The sequence below is a fragment of the Pterocles gutturalis genome, unplaced genomic scaffold, assembly GCF_000699245.1.
Source record: "Pterocles gutturalis isolate BGI_N339 unplaced genomic scaffold, ASM69924v1 scaffold48416, whole genome shotgun sequence".
NCBI classification, from domain to species: Eukaryota; Metazoa; Chordata; class Aves; order Pterocliformes; family Pteroclidae; genus Pterocles; species Pterocles gutturalis.
The window spans coordinates 33,010-59,048 of NW_010104806.1; the positions used below are offsets into that span (position 1 = coordinate 33,010).

The following is a 26,039-nucleotide window of genomic DNA, read 5'->3' on the forward strand; positions in this document are numbered from 1 at the left end:
AGCGGTTGTTTTCACAAGCTCTCAGGCTGCAAAGGAGGCGACACTGACTCACTCAAAGACAACTCAAGCAGAAGATAAACCAATGCCAAATGCTAAGCCTTGGCTGGTCTGTGACAGCCCCAGACAGAAGCACGTAGGAACAGCACCGTGCTCTGCAGTGTGACCCATACACCCAGCTACACATTTTTCTGTGTTACTTGCCACTCGAAGTTTATTACATGTTATGGATATTTTTCTAGAATTATTGTATTCAATCCAAATCCTCAGAAGGCATTGAGTACACCTAGTATATAATGCTATATTCAATCCAAATCCTCAGAAGGCATTGAGTACACCTAGTATATAATGCTCTGAAAGGACAAGCCTCAGCACTTTTCCTACGGATTTCCTTCTCTTTACCGATTAGAAGAACATGCACATCTCCAAAAAGCCTAAATGCTCTTTATTTTTAAAGTTAATATGTTCCTATTTTCAGTTTGTTAGCACTTAATAAAAGGCATTATAATGAAATAAGAAAAAGCAAAGTTGTAAACATTTCAGAATTTGATCTTATGACATACATCAAGATTTTAGTATTATATAAGCAAAATAAGCTGTTGAACAGCTTATTCTTATTTCTTATCCTGTTCTTATTTCATTCTGTTTCACCGCCTATGTGAAGACACATTGACATGAGAAATAGTGGTCATGTCATTAACCTATGGAACCAAATCCACTGAAACATTCACCAGCCCTTAAGAATTACCACTTTATATAAAACCAGCACCACCCTGGAGATTTAAGTCACCCTAATTCCAGTAGGACAAAGAAAATGCATTCATTTCCATTGATGTATTTAAAGCAGTGCCACACTTCCCTGAAGTGGAAAAAATAAATTACCAATTTCAGTTTTTAAAGTCTAAGAAAAACAAGAGCAATGCAGATGCAGGTTAATGCTTACAGATTTCTGCTTCTTTTATGTTATTATTGGCATCACTGATTCCTTTTTGGATTTCATCCAGCCACAGAAGTGCTGATTCATCTTGGGATTCCTGGAAAAAGGATAGAGAAAAGCTTTGAAAAAAATGAATTATAGCAAAAGTTGCCTGAACAAACTGACAAGCTCCGACATACAAACTCCCCTGGAAAACCCCCTCAACCCTAAAAATAATTTGACCACTTAAAATCAGCAATAAAAGCCACTCATATTCTATTTACTGCCTTAAACTCCTGTTCAAATACAAAGCTCTAAAAGCTCTCATGTGTAGAAGAGACACCATCCAGCTAAAGATGGGTTTTGAGGGAAGCTAGAAATATTTTCATTTCCATGATACACAGTCAAAGTAATCTGTGTGGTAAATAAAACCACACATTATCAGGCAGCACTATGATAATAGCATAAAGAGCACAAAGTAGTAGACCGCAGGAAATTGGCTTTCTTTCAGAATCCCTTATTTGGAAATGATCCGCATGTACACCTGAGTATACATTACAAAATAACAGCAAAAACTGACATAAAGACAACTCAGGTTTAGTAATGATGACTTAGCACAGGTGGTGAACATTTCAGGAATTACACAGCAGAGCAGCTCCCCCTCTTCCTACAGGCTGACAGTGCACAGCACTAAACACAAGTTAAAATAGAGGATGCAGGAAGGCAGGCTCAGAATCCCTGCTAGCTGATCATGCCTGCTGCCCAGGGTCACAGGTGAGACAGCACTTTGTCTCAGAAAGTGAGGCATAGTAGCTAAAGAGACATTTAAAATCTAATCCAGTAGGTGGATGTACAAAATTCATTCTAAGGAGTGAATGGGAGTGCCAGGTCTGTAATAGACTAATGATGAGAGAAATAGGAATTTACTGATTCGATAATGATGAGAGAAATAGGAATTTACTGATTCGATAAAGATCTAGGAGTATATACACCCAAATATTTCAGGAAATAAAAGCCAGACACTCTCTCAAGCTCAACCTGTGTGGCTAAAGAACCAGCTTCACAATGGATATTGCTGGTTTCACATCCAACTCCAGGTGAAAAATCCAATAAACCTGTTATGAGCAGAAATTAAAGGGAAAATGGTAAAAAAAAATAATGGAAAGATAGACTCTTCATACTCCATCGTATATGTAAACAATGTAGCAGAATATCTAAATAAAATAAAGCAGTATCAGGCAACTGCACGACAGTGGACACACCCTGAAAAATGTAGTAGAAAGTTAGAGTTAACAGTTGAGAGAGTACATACTAAATTCCCAAACTACAGCTGACAATTTTGTGAAAAGGATTGAGAACCTGAAAAGAATTCCTTATCTGCTGTCCAGCTTCTACGCACTAAATACAAGAACAGGCACAAATACCACTCTGAAGCCAAATACAGCTTATGCGGAGCCTTGCTGCTAGCTTGGAAGTCATACCATGACTTGGGCTAATTTTGCCTGCTGGAATCAAGCTGTTGTTATTTGGCATTCAAGGAGAGAAGAAAAAAGAAAAAAAAAAAAAAAAGCCAGGCAGGCAGAAAGGAAAGGATCAACAAAACAGCAGATGAAAATAGGGGAAAGGTTTTACAGGCTGCAGTCTGTGCAGGGGTGGGAACTGCTTGAGTAGAGCAGGCAGCTGGATGGAAGGAGCACAGACAGCTGAACAGTGGGTGGGTAGGTAGGTAGAGGGCAAAGCAGAGAACCGTTTTCTTAAGGCGTGTTTGTATGTGTGGCTTGCTTTCAGCTTTGCATTTGCTAAACTGAGATCACCACACTCTTACTCAAGCCTGGCTTCTTCCTCGAGAAGGTTACACAGTTCAGCTACACAGGATTTTGGTCTGTGGATGAGACCCTTGAGGATTTACTGAACACAATCTTTGATTTTTCTCTAGAAAACACCTTTCCCCCCCCCCCCCCATCTGTATGTACAAATTCCAGTAGAACCTCCCACACTGGCTTCTGGCTCACGGTAAATTAAGAGTTAAATTGCTGCTGTAAAGCAATTTTATCTCAGTGTTGGGCAGAGGCTGAAAGTGAGTCATGTGTGCATATTTGGATACGTCACACCCTTTTGCTGTAGTAGACAAAGAACAAACTAGCTTCCTACCATAAACCTCATGCCTACAGGATGCTTCTGGAGGACAGATCAATCATTCCTTAGTCCCTTACAGAGGGGACAGAAATCCCACATGAAACGCTTCTTGAGATGAACTAGAACAGCATCGTTGTTTGCCTAGCTGGATTTCACCTACAACAATGAAGATACTGGTTTTCACTGGACTGCTCTGTCTTACCTCCAGTCTTTTTACAACAGGTGAGTCCTCCTTTCTGTATCTATTCTATATTTCAGTTGATACAATGGGCTTTTTGATGATGTTGGCACTTCGCCATCTTAAATGTGTTGTACACGCATCATTACAGGTAACTATACTCTAGGAAGTCTCACTTAAGGAAAATTTCTGCTTTTCCATTTCAGTGGCACTTTACCTCCCTCCCTTTGCCCAAGTCATTTTCTATAAGGAATTTTGTTTTAGGAATCTTTCTGTCCTTAATATGCATCTTCTCGCTAGTATTTCTGTAGTGATATGATAATCTTAAACCCGTAGAGTCTTGTTTTTTCTGCTTTAAAATGTTTAACAGAATTATGACTTCACAGATGGTGCTATTAAAAGGAAATGTTCAGATAACTGTTGTGACAAAAATAATCAAGAGGAAATGATCAAATAATAAGCCTTTTTTTTTCCTCAGTAGAATTAAAGTTGTTTTAAAACAAAGCTCATTTTTAAAAGCTGTTTTCTGTACACAATACATACACACACGCACATACGTGTCTTAAAGAATGATTAAAATTCATTTTCTGGATTAAATCATCCAGAAAATTACTAAAACGGATGGAGTTTACTAATTATAATTTCAAAACATTCGACCATAAATCTGCCAGTGAGCATAGGCAAAAATGTTTTCCGTATTTTATTCCAATATGGAAGGGCAAAAGAAAAACCCACAGGTTTTCATCCAAATTTCAGTTTGCTTATGAATTCCAGTTTCAAGATGCATGCTCTGAACTTTACACTCATTCTTGCGGCATTAAACATTGCTAAAAGTTTTTTTAAATGACAAAATTAATTACACAGATGTTTATTCTGCAAAATCTATTTTTCAAATTCCTTCCTAAAACCATGTGCTGAACACATTTGTGCTTCATCTGGAAATGTCAATATCTTTACAAAGTTCTCTACTGAAGACTGAGGAACAAGCATTAATAAAAATGGCATCATTGGCTTTGCTCACATGCTAACAATATTCACTCACTGAAAATTTTCTTGCTGCATGAAAAGTTTTATTCACTTACCAATAATTCGATCTAATGTCAGCTCAAGCATTTATTTTTAGTTCTCAAGATTAACTGCCCTTCCTCACTTATGAAAAGCTGAAGAGATCTGGTTTGCTTTAGTCAGAAGCTGAAGAATACAGAATACTAACATTAATGTGATATATGAGACCAAAAAACTGAGTTGTTTTCAATTTTCTAATTTACAAGTTTCAGTCTGTGTTAGGCAAGACAGTGCTTTTTGCATCTTCTGCAGTTATGCATTTCATGCATGGAGTGACAAGGATAGTACTGCTGCTTACTTTGGAAATTCTAATCAAGCCTAGACCAAGGCTACTGCTTATATGAGGAATTACCAACATTGCTGCTACTGGGCAAAACCCTCCACAGGTTATAAACATTACACAAGTGTCTGATATGTTTTGTTAAATATTACTGAAAACATGCAAAATACAGAAAGATCAGCTCAACACTAAGTTCATGCTAAATTTTCAAGGTTGGGTGTGAGATGAAAAAAGTGAAGACTGTCCGGAGCACATTTTATATGAACACCCAAAGCAAAGAAGAATGCCACCAAATCTTTTAAACACATATCACTTTTCACAGGAAAATGTTTACCTTTCTTTCTACCTGAAGGTGAATTATAATGATAATCCAGTAGTTTGCCCTTTTTAACAATTTTAACTTTTTTTTAAAGCTTCAGAATTTTCACTGAATGGCTCTGCAATTAAAACTGTGTCTCTTATCAAGACTTTCCGCGGAATTTCAGCAAGAGACTATGATTACATCCCCCCTTATGCTATAGAAGGGGAGGCGAAGACCATCCATATCAGAGAACACAAATGCTCTTCAAAAAAGTCAAATGACTCCACTTTGACAGAAGTGAACAACACCACACTGGAATACCTGACCAGCTCTCTGAGCACCAAGCTAATACCCGCTGTCTACCTCAGTGCTGTTTTATTGGGTGTACCATCTAATGCCATTATTTTGTGGACGCTGCTTTTCAGAATCCGGTCTGTATGCACTGCCATCCTCTACACAAACCTGGCAGTTTCAGATCTGCTCTTCTGCATCATGCTGCCCTTCAAAATAGCGTACCACATCAACGGGAACAACTGGATATTTGGGGAAATGATGTGTCGAACCACCACTGCGGTGTTTTACGGCAATATGTACTGCTCCATTCTGCTGCTCATGTGCATCAGTGTCAGCCGCTACGTGGCCATCGTTCACCCTTTCACTTACAAGAGCCTGCCGAAACGTGCCTATGCCATCGTGGTCTGCGCTACTGTGTGGACCATTGTCTTCTTGTACATGCTTCCACTTTGCATAATGCAGCAAAGCTATTATGTGAAACAATTGGACATTTACACCTGCCATGATGTGCACAATGCCTGTGAAACAATATCTTCCTTCCAGTTCTACTACTATGTTTCTTTAGCTATCTTTGGGTTTTTAATACCTCTTGCGACTATTGTTTTCTGCTATGTGTCAATTATACGAACACTCAAAACTCATGAATGGTTCTGGTATGTTAAAGTCAGTCTGCTGATCCTTGCTATCTTTGCTATTTGCTTTGTGCCAAGCAATATTATCCTTATTATCCATCACATTAATTATTATTATAACAACACAGATGGGTTGTATTCTTTTTATCTAATTGCTTTATGCCTTAGCAGTTTAAACAGTTGCCTTGATCCTTTCCTTTATTTTCTGATGTCCAAGATCAGAAGTCAATCCAATATTTATCTAACAATGGTTAAAATATCCAGGGAAACATGAATTTAGTTCCATATTTATATTACTGGAACTATGATTTTGTATAGTATTAACCCAGGCAGCAACAAACCTCAGGTGCAACATTTTAAAAATTAAAAAAATGTTAAAAACCAGAATCTCAGTAAAATTTACTTCCTTCCAAACACTACACAAGAAATGTCTTGTTAAATACAGTTCTCCAGCTCTATAATTTTATCATGCATATTGCAACATCTGGTGTACCTAGATTCAGGGAAGTGGCTCCGCACCTCCATTTCCTTCTGGAAAGATCAGTTTAGGAGAAGAAACCATAATATCAATCACCAAAGCCTCTGAACATCAGAAGAGGAGTCAATAATTGAACAGCACTTTTAGGCCCATTCATGATTTCCAAATACTTCAAATTAGCTCTCAGCCTACAGTCACTGCGGGAACAGTGAGACAAAAACAAGTTTTTGGCCCAGTGGAAATGGGGATAAGTAAAAGCACTTTCTATGTGCCTGGGAGCTGTAGGACTTTGCAGAAACTCCCTGTCACACAGTGAATGTTGGAAATAAAGAGACAGAGTCCCTGTAGGTTCAAGGAGCAATAAATCTGCAGCTGTAGACACAGAGCCTGACACACTTCCAAGGAAGCATTTCCTATGAGGCTGCTTAACCAGCTTTGCACTGGAGACTTGTCCTTCCACTTCGTCAGCGCCTGCACTCTTCTAGCCCATGAGGACTGCTGGGAGCTAACCCTTATCAGTGTGAATCCAGACATGTATTATTTTTGCTTGGTAAACAGAACAGGGAAGCTATTTTGCAGTATTCTCTATTTCCACATCCTCACAGGAAATACCTACAGTGTTACAAATACTGAACCTAGTTATGATTGATTGCCCATGCTAACAAACCAGTTAGCAAACTCAAAAGTTACACACATACTGAGAATAAGTTCTTGCAAAATGAGCTCAGTGATCTGTGTTTGTATTTGTAACTGCAGTGTGTAAAACAGTGATGAGAAAAAAATGTTTTACATCAGTTTGATAATAGTATTGTAAAAAGCTTTACTTAAATAAAATAATTTGCACTGGAAAATGTCTTCAAGGAATTTGCAGCCTGGTAAGACTCCACCTCTTCAGTTTCTTCTGGTAGCTAATTAAAGTTAGTTTTAATCATGCCATTCCCTCAGCACGAACAAGGAGAGATTTTAAAGGTAACTTTAAAGTAATCCAAATGCTATACAACTATTGTAAATATAAAAAAATGCCAACTTAGCTATAAAACCTATGTGCCTGTCACTCAAAAAAAAAAAAAAAAAAAAAAAAGACTAACACAGGAACCATTTCAAAGTTTGGCAGATCTGTTTAACTTTTCAGGTATCCATAGTATACTTGCCTAAATACGGTGTTTCTAAATAAAGTTTTCTCTTCACTGGGACCTGAATACACTTGATTTGAAATGGCCTTGAGAACTGTTAGAAGCTGTGGTTTAAGATTACAAGGAATAAATAAATTCCAGGTTTGTATTTTCAATTTCAAGCACGGAACAAGTAGGTGTGTCTGAGATTACAACCAGTAATGGGTACCAGGAGATCTGGGTGCAGGCTCTACTTACCCAAAGCTACCACAACTACAGGGACGTGACAGCAGGCCAGTTACAATAAGCGAGCAGGTTTGACCCATCTGTTTCTCCAGACATTGGGGAACACAGGAAGTTCACAGGCAGGCCTATCTGATACTTGTAAATCAAGTACTTCCTCTTACCACAGCTCACTCTGAAAACATGCTAAATACAATTAAAGGCAGATCTGCTTTATAAACAGGACTCAGAAGAGCAGGGGATAGATGGACTTTAGACTTACTGCACTGCTTTTTCTATTGTTTGGATATTTTTTTTTTGTTTAACTGTGAAAGGGGAAAACAGAGGACATATTTTAATATCTGTCAAAGGACCGCAAAACAAAAATACCTCAGGAGAGAAAGGCCAGAGGAAGTATCTAAGAACACTACTAAATTTTTGAATGACAGGATTTCAGAGACTGCACAATTTCTGTTTCAAAACTTGGAGATACCCAATTTGCTTTGTAGAATCCTAGAATCCGTTGGGTTGGAAGGGACCCTAAAGATCATCTAGTTCCAACCCCCAACCTGTCAGGACATTCACACCAGGACAGGAGCAAGCACCGGGCTTGTGCCTGGGAAGCACAGCAGGGGCAGGCAGAGGGGGCCAGGGCACCACTGTGGTGTGCAGGCACATGGGTGACTATGGGCTATACGTCCCTCTGTGTCAGGCACATCCTGGCTTGTGCGCATGCACAAAGGTCTGGCATATCCCAGGCCAGCCACCTGCACAGACACTTTCCGCACAGATACCAACCTGGCCCTTCCAGGAGGTAATCAGCACACACTAAACCCTCCCCAGCAGACACAGCAAGGGAGGCGACTTTTCAGGATCCAGTGCTCAGCAAAACCAGCTCTGACATGGGAACCCAAGTAAGAAACTGAGATTTGCAAACGCCCTTTGAAAGCTCTGACAGTGGATTGCAGAAACACAACCGCTTCACAGCACTTACCACCGGTGAGGTGGCAAGACAGCTGACGCTGACAGGTATTTCTACAAGCCAAAGTTCAGGGACTTTCTCCACCTGACCACGTTACTTCAGGAACACATTACGTGAATGTTAAGTGTCTTTTACAAACACCAGGCATTTTAAGTGCTGTGCTAGTAGCTTTAGCTAATCTTGTGTTCAGTCACATCCTGCAAGCTGTTAGGCTGATCTTTGTTTATGCTTCCTTGAGCTGTGATGCTAACCAGGGCACTGCTTTTGGGGAAGCAGATAGCAAAATTCTGCTGAGATAGCTTTAAGCTGCAGGCACATACAAGATGGCCATTATGTTGTTGGATGGTAAAGCCAGAATAGAAATACATAAAAAAAATCCACCATTATAAAACACCAGATTTAAGCAATTGAGACACCTCAACAAAGTGCTTCCCAGAGGTTTGTTAAGGAAAACTATGACTCCTTCAGCATGACTATGACTCCGTTCTGGCAAAACCCTCAGTTCCCATCCATATGGTAACTACCTGCCTGACGTAGTCTAGTAACTAGATCCTTGCACAAACTCATAACTACATCGGGGTGCTCCTGCCCACATTTTGTAATAGCTGCAGCAACCAAGTAGAGTTAAAAATAAGCAAGGTTACATCAAGTCAGTAGGAGAACACATACTGAATACATCTTACTCTTAATACATTAAGAATTAATCCCTCATGCCAGTCAGAAACAAACTGTAGTGGAAAATTACTTAGTGCCACTCTGTTGTCATTGGTTTATTTACAAACCCACTGGCATGGCTAATCCAGACATCTGGGGGACAGTACAGGGACACCCATGTAAGCAAAAAGAATTGGCATTTCAGTTTTCACAAGCAGCAACAGTCAAAGCTCTAACCTTGCATTTCTGTGCTTTGGCGTGGTGTAGAACATCCTGATAATGCCTTGAATTCACTGGTCTTACATCTTGCAGCTTGGCTGTGGGCAACAGTAGGGTTTCTAGAGTTTTCTCGGGATTTCCTTGGTCAATTGCTTCATTAATGTGGCCAACTGCAATGATTCCTATGAAACAGAAAAGTTGTTAAAGAGGTAGCTATCAAAGAAAGTTGCATCTTCTCTGGTACCAGATACAAACAAAGCAGTAACATGAAGAACAGAAAAATCAAGTAACAAGAAGCAGAGGCAGCAACAGCAGCTGATTTTAAATTATTTTTGCTCAAATATTCATGTGAAGTTTTTAAGTAGTACAGTTTTCCTTTCTGACACAGTTACGGATTCATCTGAATCTACTTTGTCATAAAAGTAAAACTTTTCCTTGATGAAAAAGGAAAACAGACCTCCTTGCTTTCAGGGCATGAGTATCTACATGAAGCTTAAGAAAAGAATGGGCATGACCTCTAAATATGTGCATCTACACATTGGCTCACAGTGCTGAAAGACTTATTTTCAAGTCATTTCAGATCAGATTACTTGGAACCCTGATTTGGACAAATATACACCTACAGACCTCCCAGCTACAGCACTACATAGCAACTTAGCCTAATTTCTTTAAATTTCACCTTAAATAACCAATCTGCTAATGTTGGCCTTATGAGAAATCACTTTATTTCTCTCAGGACTTCAGTCAGCAAGTAACACAGACCACTGTATTTAATAAGACCTTTAACTCATTTTATTCAGACTGGTCTCAACATTTTAAAAACAACTTCCTCCTACCCCCAAATGGTGATGAAATGCGCTGCCCAGGGTACTTCCTCCCTAAAGACACCCCAGAAGGGCACCAGCCAAGGCATGCACCTGCGAGGCATGGCATCCCTGCCAGTGGCAGACCATGTTCCGTCAAGTCTCTCCCAAACCCACCACAGCTCATTTGGTGGGGTCATGGATCCATGCCCTCCTAAGGCTTTGGGAATAAGCAATTTTTTGGGGTTGCTACCAAAGAGACCATACAGACATGCGGGCTTGCTTATGGAAACAGAGGCCATCTTTCCTCCTCCTCTCTCGGCCCCAAGTAACCATCCTCGGACAGAGGCCAGTGCCACTGAAACCAGGTGCAGTTATTTTAGTACTAAGGACTGATTCTCATAACGTAGGACCACCTTTAACACCTGTTCCAACTCCTAGTGACTGCAGAGACTCAGACGTAAAAAGCAATTATGTCTGTCAAACGAACTGCTCTGCATCCCACTCTGCCACAGGGCACACATTGCAAGCGAGCCATGAGGGTCCACAGCCACCACTTGACTAAAATTAGGAAGAAACACCACAGTCAGTTGCTGTACTTCTGTAATAACTTTTCTTTCACCAGTACAAAACACAGTAGCACACACAACGCTGACAATAGTGCAGGGAGGGCACACACACCAGGTCTCAGCGTCACCCTGGAAACAGCCTGCACCTTACTGAGGCTCTCAAACAATATTCCAGACAGCTTCCCAAACAGCAAGCCATCTGAAATCTACCCTCCTTCTTCTCTGCTCCAGCAAATTGGGCATAAGTTGATAGCCTCAAATTTCAGTAAAAGAAAAAACGGTCTATATCTAGTTAAAAAACTTGGTCCCTTAGTATTTTTGAAGCCCAAATGACCAGCTCTCACATTTAACATAACACCACCCTTTTAGGGCAATGCACTCACATTTAGCTGCAAAAATAAACTTTAAATCCATTTATATTAGAAAAAGTGGGCACAAGAAGCTACTCTCAGATAGGAAATCAAGTTACCTAAAAGCAGAGCAGGACAGAAAATTGCACTGCATAGGTTCTTACCAACTGTCTTGTGAAAAACAAGTGTTGAAAATCATTTAACATTAAAAAACACAGGACACTGCCTAAAATTCCCTATCCCCCAATATGCTCTTTGCTTACAATTTCTGCAAAATCACCAAAGTGAGACCATCCAGTGCAAATACTGAAAGATACTGCCAAGTGTGCAGAACTACGGCATTTGTAAAATTGCAGAAGGCAGGCACCCTAGGATATCTCTCAGCCAGCCAAAACATAACTAGAAATACTTCAAGAACATTTAAAGAACAGCAGGCGTTCAAAGTTATTTAATGCTCTTCTCTCTTGAAGAGTGTCTGTATGAGGCCATTCAGCACAGAAATTTATGTACCAAGGACCAGACTATCATCTCTGCAGGCAATGTAGAGGAGGAATTACTTACTTTCATTTTCTTCTTGAATTTGAATATTAACCATGTCAATGCAGTTCTGGATATCATTCCAGCTTAAATAATCTTGGCCTTGAGATGAAGCCTCTGACTTAATAGACAATAGTGTATCAGCATAACTATAAGAAGATACAAAATACATAAGTGTATTTCATATACAAGATAAACTGCCATAAAGAATTAGTCAGATCTATCATCCATCATTTAGTGCCTGGTATTTTTTTCAGTTAATGAATTTCAGACAAACTCATCTCTTGCCAGAAGTTGTATGCTGGTTCTATGCATGCATTTCAGGATCTGAAAAAATGCCCCAATACACACTAATTCAGAGCACTTTTCTTGGCATAACGGTAATATATACACTGGACATACACTTTGCTGTATGGTACTACAGATAAATTTGGGAGAAATTATGGTTGGTTTCCTGATACTAAGTAAAGATGAGAATTTCTGCCCTAGCATCAAATAGCAGCACTTTCTTCTACCTCCATGCTCCCTCCATGTGGGGGATGATGGGCCATAGGCAGAGGAAGGGCATGAAAAATGATGTTCCTCTGTACTCAAGGTCCTCCATGTACAGGCTCTGTAGCCTGTGTCTACTCTTAGAAGCATCACAGATCAAGATGAGCTGTAAACCTTCACAGTAGTGTAAGCTCATGTATATGTAAGTTAAATAATTTTAATATTCCTGAATCAAGCACACAACTGCCACAATGTTCCAGATCAAATATCTGTCTTCTGTTTCCAGCAGAAGTCTGAGAAATTAATGGTTTCCAGAAAAAAAACACCAAAACAAACAGGACAGAATAATTGTTTCCTGCTCCGATTCGCCCTTCCAGCATTCAGTAGCCTGCATTTAAGGGCTTCCCAATCCGGAGGTCACAAATTATTGCACTCCATTATTTTATCTACTCTAATTTGAAATATTATATATTCTTTAGGGATGAGTCCCACTATTTGTTTTGAGAGATGGTAACTCCTTATGTAAATTTTGAACTCGATATTTGATAGTGTCCAATCTTTGCTTGCTCCAATTCTCATAAGAAAATAAAAAAAACTAAAGTTCTAAGAGAAGCTAGCAACTGTTATTAACCTTCCCCACAACATTCACACTTTTGAAGACCTATGTCATATTGCCCCTAAATTATACCTTCTAGGAAACACATTACTAATGACAAGTTCATCTCTTCTGGTAGAAAGCCATTCATCACCATCACCCTCACTGAAATTTTTCTAGACCTACTGTATTCCTTCTAGCATCATGCACTCAAAGCTTCCTGCAATATTCAACATGTGGTTGACAGCACAGATTTACAAAATGGCATAATAAAGTTTTATTTTATTCACTATCCCAACTAATTCCTACTGTTCCATTGATATTGACTGGCAGCTTAATCTAAAGATCAGGTCAAAGTAACACCAGCCAAAAATGCTGCACTTGGACACTCTGGGGCCCATTTCTGTATATTTTGAATGTTGCTTTTCTTGCCCACAAGCACCACCTCACATTAGCAGAGGCCAAGTGGCAGATTAATTTTGCTCCTCCTTACAGCATTCTGCTCCCTCTAACCAAAACACAGTCCTGTCATTCCTATCCGACTGCCTTCCTTCCAGCTTTGAGACACCGAGCAAGGGTCACTCTTAGATTCATGTCCCCGGCAGCCTGGTGAAAATCTTCAGTCACTGCTGTCCCTTTTGCCTTCCAGCAGCACATGGAGGTTTCCACTACTCACGACCAAGAGGCAAGAACCAGCCCATGCCTCCCCATTCCCCCCCCACATGCTGGGGCCTCAGGTCTCACACATGTCATAGTATTGCCTGATATTTTTTGTAGATATGCAAAAGAGTGAAGAGATAGCAGCCCATGGCTGTGACAAGTTAGGCACGTGGCAGTACAAGCATCTGGCATCTGAGTGAAGGCTATAACTTAATGTTGAACAAGCACATGTGCCACAGCATTGTACGCCGCTTTTACCAAGCAGGACTGTGCCAAGTTTTTCAGACCTTTGCAGTTCTCAAGCAAAAAAAGGGGTCAGCCATAGTTTAAGGGACCTCCTGGACTTTAAGTCATTAAACACTACCTCATTCCAAAGATCTTCTTTCAGTATTGCAGAGAGGTTACTGATTAACTGTTTCCAGCTACAGCTGGTTCACATGTTAGTGTCTGCAAAAATTCTTGTCAGATCTTAATGTTTGCTTTCTGAGTATATTTTCCCTGCACCTCACACATCTTCTGCCCTCTAACATTTGAGGTTGTGCAACTGCCTGTACTCATGGATATGCAATTAGTTCAGCAATTGTCACATTATCCCTTATTAACTTATAACACAGATGTTTATCTTGCAACCCTTTCAACTTTATAGCCAGAACACAGGACAGGCCACCTAGTAAAATGCCTACTTATCCTTTTGCAGAAGTTGCCAAGTCTCACTCAGACAAGACAAAATGAACCTTTACCGTTGGAAGTTTTCCTCTTCCAGATTATTGAAGCCAATGCATGGGTTTCTGAGATGACTCTTTATCATTAGGTTGTCCTTATTTTCCAAGGCCTGGTTTAGCAATACAACGGCTGACAACATTTCTACTGCAACAGACAGTTCATCATGTGCCAGGTAGTTCTGTAGGATAATAACGTACTGCAGTCAGGAAGCTAAATAAGCAGTGTAACAAATTTGAGTTACACAGTCCAGGTACCATCAAGGAGAGGGACTTGATTTTAAAAGTCTGACAAATTTCCTAGTCAGAAGCATGTCAGATTCACACAACACTGGTGGCAGAGTTTACTGGATTTACTACATCCCTCCGCCTTTCCTTCTTTTGCCCCACAGTCCCATCTATTCTAATCTTATCCTCATAGCAGGGGAATGACTCTTCTACACAATATATAAAACATGGTTAGTCCTCATTAAGAGCACAAAACAATTAAAAAATGTCAGTTGATTTGTTGCAACACAAGAGCTCAGCCAGAGCAAAGTGTGTCAAGAAACAAATTCTGTGATTCAATATTGCCTATTCAACCAAAACCAGTCATGCAATACATAACACCATGGCAAGAGAATTAAGTCCAATTTTACACATCATGCTATGTTTGTGCTCTTTCATGGTTTGACTATGTAACATCAGCGAGCAGGTCACAAGCTTTTCACTCTTACCACAGCGTTCTGTTGTTGGAGGTTGAACAGCTCAGTCTGATAGACAGCAGCAGCAAATGAGTGAACAACAGGCAGCTGTGCCTCCGGTTTCATCAGTGCAACCAGTGTTTTACTGGGATCACAGTTACGAATTGCAGTATTGATATTGTCAACTGCTATAAGTTCTAGAGAACAGCAGGGAAATAAAAGCCTATTAATTTTCATACGCCATTTGCCCTTTATGCCATGTAGATAACAATTAGGTTATTCCAAAGAATATAATTTGTTGTCATTAGAGAAAAAACGTATTTGTGTGAGAGTCTTCAAGACACAATGGCTGAATGTTGCAAAAACAGCGTCTTTTCAAACGTATGCATCAAATAATTGATGGACTTCAAAGTTTCCGAACTTTTAGGTATCAGGGAGTGCTCCTCTAGGAGCCCTAGGAAGTGCCACCTCATCTTGGCAGGACCTAACTTAGCTAGCTAGAAGCAGCTTGTCCTGCAACACCAACAATTTTATTGTCCATCTCAGGAGACCTAGTAAAAATCACCCAAATATGTTGGGGGTCTGGGATTTTCAGTGGCTGAACTGACAGAAAAATCACAAGCTACGTCTTCTAAGACTTCCTCTGCATGCCATTACCTGTTCATTTGTCTAAGAGCATGGAAGATCAGTCCTCACAAGCACTGCCATCTAGAATTTATACCCTTCTCTACAGCTCCAATTTCAAATTTAACAGATCACCACAGAGGAGTGTCAGCATAACCCTTTTCAGTACCTGAACAACTTGCCTGTTTTTTTTAATTGAACTGCCTTCATCAGAGGTTTGAACCCCATCAGAAAAACACTGAAAAACACTTCCTACTTGGAAAGCTGCAGAAACCTTACAACACCTGTTAGCTTAGTCACAGCCACTGTAATTGCACACCTGGAGGATCCAACTCTGAAGAAACCCACGCCAGGATGCACCCAGGAACACGTTGTACAAGGGACTGCTCTCGTCTTGCGCAAAGGGAAACAGCCTTGAAGGTTAGACCGCATGTGGCAGCGTAAAGAATGACAATTATGTAAATGTCATTTCCATCAGCAAAATAACCTCCATGGCTGCCACCTTATGACTTTTTTTTGTAAGCTATTATCCAAGGAATGATTTTAGTCATCCTTAACTGCTCAAGCCTGTACAAGACTGCTTGTACAGCAGACACCATCCACAGTTCATGTATGCAGCAACACTCAGATCTTATTATACAACACTAAGACCTTGAACACCTAAGTAACCGTGTCCACCTAAGTAAGCCCCTTGCCTCTTGTTTCCATTGGTCTGAAGCATGGTCATATGGGGCCATGTTGTCCTTGAGGGGTCTCTCTATTAGATATTCCTGAGGTTAAAAACAGCAAAGGCTCCCAAAGCTGCAGCATGCATGCTATTTCAGAGAAACGAGCAAAGAGGAAAAGGCAAATGGACTAGAGTAGCACTGTATTCAGTAACCAAGCTACTGATTTCTAATTCAGGAATTGAGCATGCAACTTGCAAAAAAACACTTCAAATTGTTCACATTCCAATAATGAAACCCACTTTTTTCCTCTCCAAATCAAACATAAGAACTAAGTTGCTCTCCAGATTTCTGTTACTGCTTTTCATACATCACATTATTCCTCCTCATTTCTTTTACCAAGGAGCAACTCTTTCAGAGAAAGTACTGCTCACCATGCCTAACCTATCTGAAATAGGCTAACATTTGAGATAGCAAGTCAAACTTATCTTCTGGCTTAAGTTGACCTCATAGTACAGCCTTTAAAGTCACATTACAAAAGCAATCAGCCTGGATTCAAAGCATTGGAAATAATACCACAGACAAAACAGCCACTAAGCCATGCCCAGATGCAGCATGAAATGAAAGCAGTTTAACCAAAGCGGAACTTCCCAGCAAAGTTTCCAGTCAAAAGCAGCAACACATGCACTGCAAATTTAGATCCCCCTTAACTATATTATTTTACAGACTGTAACTTGTGTCTTGTGACATTCTTATGAGGCTAAGAACAGGTTAGATTTAGATCTGTGTGTCTAAAAGTGAGAATACTTTTCCTCTGCAATGTGATTGCAAAATATTCTTCCATGTGATCAGTCTATTTTAATTCTACAAGGATGATCATTGTTCCCAAGTGAGGATTAATACTGCACTGATAAATATTTGTTCAAGCCATCAAGCCATGCATTGTCTTCAGTTTTAGTCAATGTGTTTACCAGTGCTTCCAGTTATTCAAAGGAAAAAACGTTAGCTGCCTCAGATGAGAGTATATCCAATGCAGCACAGATTGGTGACTTGACAATTGTGAAACTGAGAAGAACAGTTACAAAACCAAAATACAATGCATATGGTTTCAGTTGGTGAAACCTTGTTTACATGCAAGGAACGGTGGTTTTGATTCATCAGCTTAATACAATTAAACAGTGACAGTAAAAAATTAGTATTAAAACATTTACTCACTAAGCTTGTGAGCGTCAGCTTCCGCATTAGCAATACTAACTTCTTTCTGTATTTCACTTTTGTCGAGCATATTTGGAACCCCTGCTATCTAACAGATCAGAAAAAAACATTTAATTATGTTTTTAAGTTTGATGGCACATAAGGGATAAAACCCCTTGATGGGACACTAGAACTTGATTGTACTATCCCCTGCACATCAAATACAATGTCACAGTAAACACATCAATCTTTCTCTGTTTTTTTCATCTTACTCAAAATGGATTTTCTCCCTAAAACCCAATTGACTCTTTCATTTGCTGTTAATGATGCAATATTACCTTTAGTTGTAATCAAGTTATAACTAATTTTCAAAGCAAACATAGTATTATGTGCTGCATGCTGTATCTCAAATTTTCTTCTTGTATCTTAGTAAGTAACTACTTCTAAAGGGCATCATGCTCTTCAGAGCAAATGCAGCTGCTTTGGTATTGATTAGTATATCAATTTTTCCAAAACCTTTACAAAACAGTTTCATAAGTGATGCTGAAAGCACAGTAAAGGCAATTTCTCTCTGTATTAAAATCAGCTAAAAAAAACGCAAACTGATGCATAGTACCTGTTCCATTCAATTACCTGCATTTTCTGTTCTTTAGAGTCACACAATTGCAATAGGTACCATGAGGAATTTTGCGGCAGAACTTCAAGTAGGCTCAGAGCAGGATGGTTCAAACCTGCCATAAGTGCCACTTCATCTTGCCGGTCAATAGCCTCATTCACTTGGACTAAAGCTATGTGAACTGAAATGAAAACAATGCTTACAAACAGCAAATACACTTTTGCGAAAGAAAAAAAAAAAATCCATTGCTGTCAGCATCTCATTTTTTGTAAAAGCCAGATAAGGTGGCAAATCTTTACCCAGCAGAGGATTATCTATTTCAAGACCAAGCCTACAAAAGGAGTCTCTGTCTCTGTGCAAGCCCATGTGGGAGCAGTTCAACCACAGCTAACTAGACGCTTATGAATGAATTGAGCTCCATATAGAAGAGGGGGTCAAAATTTACAGTATTCTGCACACAAAAGGAACTCAAACATAAGGAAACAAAGCAGGCAATAAATTATTCCATTCTGAATCCTTACAGCAAAAACCACAAACACAGGCCTTAGCCCCACAAAGATTAGTAGAGAAGGAGCAGAAAGAAAAAACTGTTGTAGACAGACATCAGCTACTTCTGCATATTTCATAAGTTTCCACAGAAATATTTAATTTGTTCTTCTGGATTTAAGTCATGTTCAGCTGGAATCTGGGACATCATCTGTTACATCCACAAGGATCTAGAATGGCTTACTGTTTATCTTATTGATATTGCCTTGAATCTCAGCCTGTGTCAGCAGCTCCTCGTAGACGTCTCTTTCTTCTTCAGAGATTGTGCCGTTCTAAGAAAACAAGATTGTTGCTAGTACACATACAAACTCTGCAGAGAGAAAAGCTAATAGCGGGAGTCATTAAAACTGCATCAGCTGAAATATTTGCTGGATGTATTTGTGAAAGAATTTGTTGACCACATGAACTAAAGAAATCAGCACTTCGTGGTAACTGGCTGAGCAATATTTAAAGCTTTTTCTGCTTCCTGTAAAACAGACATGTAAATATAGTGCAGCATTTTTCAACTACAGAAAGCATTAACTCTCATGTAAAAACCAAAGCAAATAATTTCACATTAAAGGTCTGTGGCAAAGTTACACTTTATGCTCAAGAAAAGGGATAATTTCTTTTGCAACTTTTTAAACAGAAAATTTGTTTTTTTCTAAACCAGTTGATAGAAGAAAACCAAACTTTTTGTTTTCAGTCTTCCACTATTTTATCCTTTGGTCAAAGTTAAGCTACATCATACTCACAGTAATCATATTTTATAAAATTGGCTGTCAGCTTGTTGTATTACCATTAGCTGTTTAGCTTAAAGGTGTTTCTTTTTTCCTAACTGGACTGATTTATAGAATTCATTAACGTTCATTTTTAAAATGGTAATACTACAGCATAAGAAGCAACATGAAGGAACATATACTAGGAGTGCTAATAAAATACCACTACCTTAAGTCTTGCATTTGATTCTTTTCTCCTTTTAGCTTCAAGGAGTTCATTCTGATAGTCCTGTGCAAGGTCCTCATCCACGTTTAGCAACATTGCATTTGGGTTCCTCAGAGTCACAATGGTTTGCTCAGCCACCCCCTTCTCGATAGCTTCATTAATTGCTATTACTGCTGCATGCACTAAAATTAAAAGCACAATCCTAAATTTCAGGAAGCAAAACATATTCAATACCGTCACTGTTTCTTCAGATTTGAGTGTTCAGTATATGTTCAACAGTTTACACATTCCCCTTCAAACACCCCACTCCTAATGCTTCCCCTACGTCACAGCAACAAAACCACCCAATGTTTGCTCAGAGGTGTCACATTGCTGTCTGTTCCACGTTCACCTTTTTCTCCCAACTAGGGGTTACCATTTTACTGAGAGAAAATATAACAAGTCATATTTTATTGTTCAAGTCTCATGTTATTTAGAAGGCAACTATATGCAGGAATTGAAAGCATTTTTGGCATTTTCTTCTTAAAGCTGCTTTCATGTCCATAAAGATATGAGACACATGAAAGTATTGTCTAACTATATCTGAAAGATGCTAGACAAGAATAAGGAAATTCAAACTCCATGAAACTTGTAATCTAGAAAACTATTAAGACTTAACTATTAAGACCCCTCAGGCAGGGTGCAGCCCTGCACACCACATCTAAGCCTGCCTGGGATGCATTGGCTCGTTTCCTAAGTGAGAATCTCCATGAGCATCTTGGGGAACAAGAGAGACAGTGATGTGATGGGTCCCTACCTCTCTCACCTGCAAAGCCACAGGACAACAAACTTCAAATGGGAGGAAAGAACATCCAAAGGGCTTTGCAGGGTTCCAAAACATTATAACACAGGAAAAGGAGAAAAAGTGTCATAAGATTCACTACAGCCATTGACCAGGTTAAGTGTTAAACCTTTCCTGGGAGAAAACAAAACTTCTAAGTAAATTGACTCCCAAGATTTTCAAAGTCTGAAATGTTCTTTTTTTTCATACAGCAAATTTACACAAATGTACAAAATCAAAACCACCTGCAGCTGAATTAGGTGTAGAATAACAGCCAACACACCCCTCCCAGGGATCCCTGCAGACATTTGGCTCTAAAATCAGTCCAGATGAAGGACTTTCTTTAGGATGACAGTTTATCTGGACCTTCATGCCACAAAGAGATCCCAATGATTGCCTGGTGATACATTAATCTCAAAGATTTTACAGACATTACCATATAAAACACACTTCCTGATAAATGTTTATATGGATCCTTAAGTTTACTCTTTGCACACTAATTTCCACTATTGCTGTCAGCATAGCAGGAGTAATCATGAGTTGTTTCACTTCGTATCTCCTTTTGCTTACTCCATTTTGGAAGCAGGGTGGTAGACCCTTTCCTCTGGCAGGACACCCATGTCCAGCCTCACTAGCGCATGAGGGTTCCTGTAGCAGATGTTTCCTGTTCTAGGGCAGGGTATGTTTTTTACAGCATGCTCCTTGCCCAAAGGGACAGAACCAGCATCAGGAAACCCTGCTTTTCTGTGGAAGACTGAAAACACTTCAAAAGTTAAAGGAAATCCCATACACACTATAAAAATCTCTCAGAGAAGGAAGTTGCAGCCTTTTCTTCTTCAGGGAAGGAAGGAAACTCCTTGGAAAAGTGCTTAGTGGTCACTAAATCTCAAAAAAAAAAAAAAGCTGAAAAAGAAGACAAACTTTCCCCACTTCCAAAAGAAGTATTTTAAGAGCTAGTTTTGCAGAAACATGCACGTATTAAGCTATAGTAGGCTCCAAAATATACATCACAGACAACGCAAATCAATAGAAGGAAGTGTGTTTTAAGTTAAGGTCTGGAAATTTCAGCACACTGAGTAACATCAGCTTGTTTCAAATATGCTACTTTGCAAGGTTTAACAAAGTTTCAATGGAACTCAATGATGATGCAGCCTTTATTCCTCCTCCCATCCCACCCAGTGAGCCCCCTGTAGTCTCCAGTATTGTTACTGGTTTGTATCAATGCTTGACTGTGCCTTTGAAGGTACTCAAGCCAACCCTTCTGTTATTCAATTTGCCCCTCTGAAAGAGGCTACGATTTTGAACAAAATAACCACAGCTCAAGTGGGGTTTTCAGTGGACCCACTTAATTTCACGTAATTTAAGTTCAAGCAATTTTTGTTTGCGTGGTGGGTTTTTTGTGTTGTAGTGTTGTTTGGGGTTTTTTTAGATATAGCACTTGATTCCACAAATAAAATAAAATGGAAGAAAAACAGATTTACAGATGGATAGGCTCAGGCAGCAAAAAAACCATTTAATCTTGGTTGTGAGAGGACATTGTTTAAGACAGACTCAAAAGGACCATAACTGTGTATAAATTCCCCTAAAAAGGAAAAGCTTATTTCGGATGTACCAGCAGGACGTGCCCTCCAGCAGGGTTCTACCATGCTGCAGGTCATAGACCAGTGGTCAGATAGACTGAAAACTGCCCATGGAGCCAAGTGGTTCCTCCACTTACACACTGCCGTACATGAGAGAGCTGTCTATCTGGAACAGTGCCTTTTCCTCAGAGCAAAGTGACTGGGTGTTTGAAGAAAGCTGCTAGAGCCTAACACAGGAAGAAGACAAATAAGACATGGCTATCTCTATCGTAACCTCTACAGTGCAGAGGCACATGCAGAACTCAATTAGTCATTTTAGAGGGGCACTACCTACCAAAACATTAAACCCATGTAAAAGATTGTAATAAATCTTTGCTTCTGATAGCACTTCCTATGGTTCAATGCAGATGCTAAAAAATGCAGAATGCAAAATTGCAAGAGGTCTTGTAACAATGATGTGGTGTGATAGTGACAACTTGCTTGCTTTTCTTCTTATTTGTTGATGTGGCAAACTAGATGAACTAAAACACAGAAAATATTTTGTTAAGTGTTCTGTCAAGTTATCCATCAGAAAACAGAAAAAGAGCCACACTTACAGGCAGCTTCATCCACTGATAATTCACTGGCCAGAATCCCACCAATTTTACTAAAAGATGGCATCTGTATACCGTACTTCTCTAGCTCCTTTCGCATATTGCTGATTTCTTCCTCTGTTCACATAAAAAAAATGTTATCAGAACAAAAGCATAAGAACTGAATTATGAATCCCCATACCCACAAATACAGTTGCAATGTTTTTGAAAGCACTCATGGCCAGGGCTTCTTAGCAGTTTTTCCTCCCAATTCAGAAGGAATCTAAGTTACGACAAGTATTCCATGCAAATTCACTCCCTTCTTTCCTTCAGAAACTGACATTCATTAAAAATAGCAGTCTCCCACCTATTTAATTAGAACGTGTTCAGAACAACCTTGCAGGAGGACGAAGACCATAACAGAGAATATGTACAACGTTAGCAGATTTATTGTTTAAAAAAAAAATCTAACATATGATCAGATAAGCATTTTATTACCTGTGAAGTCTACTTTTCCCAGTAGGTCCTGGATCTGTGGTGCTAATCCTAGTTTGAACAGATATAAACTGCAAAGAAGAAAATTAGAATTTAAAGTCCTGCATGAGGTTGAGATGTTTGCTTTCTGTACAAGAGAAAAGCACTTTTACAAGGCTTGTCCTTTTACCCTTGACTTTCATGAGCCAATGCGGAATAAAATCACCCTACAGTTTTCTTTATACTGTATTTTGAAATCTTGCAGAAAGAGAAGTCTTTTTTGACTTTGTTTCAAAGAAGCATCTCTAAAAAAGAGGCACTATGAGTGTATCTCTATCTCAGATCACAGGGGATGTGTAAACAGGTAGAAAACATTAGTGGTAGACAAGCAAAGAAATTCAAAAGCTAGTATTGGGAAAAAATCAAGATGTGAATGTACTTTTGTACACCTTATAGCTTTGGATCTATGTATGTTTTGACTTGTGCTATTACATCCCTGTAATTAATAGCTGAAGACATACAAATCACTGACACCCTTCTTACTAAGTGTAGAGGAAAAAGGACTAAGTCCATCCAAGGCTGTCTCAAATATATTAGTGTCATTAGTTGTTCAGCTTTTGGAAAATGAATTAAGCTCGACTTAAAGTGCTATCCAGAAGCTCATATTTTTGTTGTAGTACAGTGTGAAAAGTATCTTTACTCATTATTACTAGAGCTCTGAGGTGCTATCTGAAAAAAAAAAAAACAAACCACAGCTGAGTATGTATTTTCTCAGTATGTTCCAGACACAAGACATGTACAAAAGAGTGATGTTTCTATAATTTATCAGTAAAATTCAATAAACAAGTGATTTTTGCAAGCAGGGATCAAAAAGATAGATGATTTTTTAAAAAAAGACTTAAATAAAGCTTTCCTCCAAGAGGATTATTTTGCACCTTTTTTAAATGACCCCAACTTCATACATTGCAAATGTGCACTGTGTCTCGGGGTTTCCACAGGGGTACATTTCCCTTTGTGCTTGTTGTTGGGGTTCTTTTTGCTATTAGCAAACTACAGGATGAGATTTCAATGCAAGTATTTGTAGCTGTCACATTTATTTCAGAGCACACAGGATCAGCATTACATCTTCCATGCCACCACAGCTACTCCTTTGTCCTGTCACAACCTGGATGAACACAACAACACACCTCATTTAGGCTGACGCTCATTTGACTGCTGCAGCCCCTCATAAGCATTGCTGCAGCTATTCTCACCTTTCAAAGCAGTCTTAAATGCGAGGAAAAAACCCACATGACTCTACTAAAACCAGATCCCTCTGCTACCCTGATCTGCCTGCCAGTCCTTCCTTGAGGGTTTTAAAATATATTTTACTCTAAATCTGAAACAGGCACACAGTCCTGGCTGAAGTGCTGGGTGTCATACAAACAGTTATGGAGATCAGCAGTACCATGGGGCTATGCTACTGTGGGATTACCACAGTAAAAAGGCAGAGGGAAAAACAAAAAGTAGCATGAACATCAGAGACACTGTTCAGCACTTCGAGGGCAATATTGAGCCATGTGTGTTACTTCCTATGCTCCTTTGGATAAACTTATTAACCACCAGGTGGTGCTGGAAATGTTCTTCGAGTCTTGCAGGGAACACAAAGGTGCCTCTGCTCGGTATTAAGGTATACTTTGTCTTGCAAGAACTTGCTTAATGCTTTTGTATTAGAACTTGAACCTCAGGAGACCCACATAAAATCAAAAGCAGGAGGTCTTGGGGTTAAGAAAGCTGGATATGAGGCATCAGGAGGAGGGGAGAAACAAAGGGGAAAGGGCAGTTTCCCAGGTGAAGCTTCCTTTGCATCACCCATGCAGAATCACAGTTCATGTCAGCCAGAGGTTCCTGGGTCTATGTTTAAAGCTTAGTTCACATATAGCATGCCATAAAAAATGGATCCGAAAGTAATGTGGTTTTTTAAAAGCATATGCTTGTCATTCTACTGCTTCTTAGGAAAACCATGTTTTGAAGCTGTCCAGCTTGAGAGGGATAGTTTGTCCAGGATGTAGCAGTGATCAGCTTGAAAAGATCATTCGAAAAAACTAAGTTTTTCAGGGAACATAAAGAATCTCAAACACCGCTATTTAAAAATAAGAACTATTGTTAACATTTTAATGTAAATGAAACAGTTCTTCACCTCATTTAGTCCAGGACCAAATCCAAATTGGCTTTTACAAAGAAAAATTGTGTAAGAAATGAGGACTATGCCTTTGTATTTTTCAAGTCTGGCTTTAAGTATTGATTTTTCAACAGGAAAAAAGCAAGAGGGCTATTATATTCAACATAAGTCTAGAAACTGTTTGCCAAGTCACTCCTTCTTGGAAGAGCAGTACTGTACTTGACAGTGCAAGTTGTTTCATATACTGTAAGTGCAATGGTCTTCTTTTCAGACTTGAACCAGGACATATCCTAAAAATATATTTAAACCATTTGGCTTAGAGGCATTGTCTATTTTCAGGTCCTCCAGCAGCTCAAAGATCAGCAAAATCTCAAATAACCAAAGACTTTCCCTGTGAAATGTTAACAATTCAGACGTCAAATAGACCCTTTGGATAGATGGAGGTTTTTGCTACCATCTACAGTTAAGGTTATTTCATGCGTCTTAAGGGCACTTAAAAATAATCTTATCAATTTTAAGCACTTAAAATATGAACACCAACTGTGCATAAATGAATTAAAGTAGGAAAAATCTCAAATAAAGATGGATTCAGGATTTCCAAGAATGGGAATAAGAAAATATCCTATGTTAAATTTACATCATTTCATTGGAAAGCTCAAGAATTGTGTTGCTTACGAATAATGACGTGGTAACAACTAAGAAAGAATGGGAAGTAGGTCAATGGCTCACCTTTCTGAGAAAGTGCTTGATTTTCTCAAGTTATAAGCCTTTGAAATTTGAGCATGTTCTCCCAAGACGTATTAGAAATTAACATTTAAAGCCAATGGTGATTCTTCATACAGTGGTCATGTGCATATGCTACAGCTGCAAGGGTGAAAAGCCTGCTTACAAATGCTGTTTCTAGATGCTGTGGTGCTGGACCCTAAGAACAACAGGGAAATAGACTTTTCCAGGGTCAGTGAAATTTTGGGTTCTTTGACCATGGGGTG

The 26,039-nt window shown here is 39.3% G+C and overlaps 2 protein-coding genes across 2 annotated transcripts in view; one reads left to right on the top strand and one right to left on the bottom strand.

The window, feature by feature from the left end:
* IQGAP2 (IQ motif containing GTPase activating protein 2) overlaps positions 1-22,981 on the bottom strand; it is a gene marked incomplete at its 5' end in the record, with an annotated part of 53,562 nt that extends 30,581 nt beyond the window's left edge. The window contains 9 exons of the mRNA XM_010087162.1: positions 941-1,031; positions 9,485-9,648; positions 11,750-11,874; positions 14,213-14,373; positions 14,908-15,062; positions 18,704-18,791; positions 19,441-19,625; positions 22,440-22,553; positions 22,914-22,981. Coding sequence (XP_010085464.1) covers positions 941-1,031; positions 9,485-9,648; positions 11,750-11,874; positions 14,213-14,373; positions 14,908-15,062; positions 18,704-18,791; positions 19,441-19,625; positions 22,440-22,553; positions 22,914-22,981 — 1,151 coding nt within the window. The remainder of the gene's footprint in view (positions 1-940; positions 1,032-9,484; positions 9,649-11,749; positions 11,875-14,212; positions 14,374-14,907; positions 15,063-18,703; positions 18,792-19,440; positions 19,626-22,439; positions 22,554-22,913) is intronic.
* LOC104471716 (proteinase-activated receptor 3-like) lies at positions 3,122-6,171 on the top strand. The gene is made up of 2 exons (XM_010087161.1): positions 3,122-3,271; positions 4,992-6,171. Exons 1-2 carry the CDS (start codon positions 3,214-3,216, stop codon positions 6,071-6,073), a joined length of 1,140 nt encoding a protein of 379 aa, XP_010085463.1. The 5' UTR covers positions 3,122-3,213; the 3' UTR covers positions 6,074-6,171.
* Positions 22,982-26,039: the final 3,058 nt, after the last annotated feature.

Coding starts and splice junctions, on each gene's coding strand:
- LOC104471716 (XM_010087161.1), top strand. CDS start 3,214: ATGAAGATACTGGTTTTCACTGGACTGCTCTGTCTTACCTCCAGTCTT. Junction 3,272..4,991: donor CTCCAGTCTTTTTACAACAG/GTGAGTCCTCCT, acceptor TTAAAGCTTCAG/AATTTTCACTGAATGGCTCT.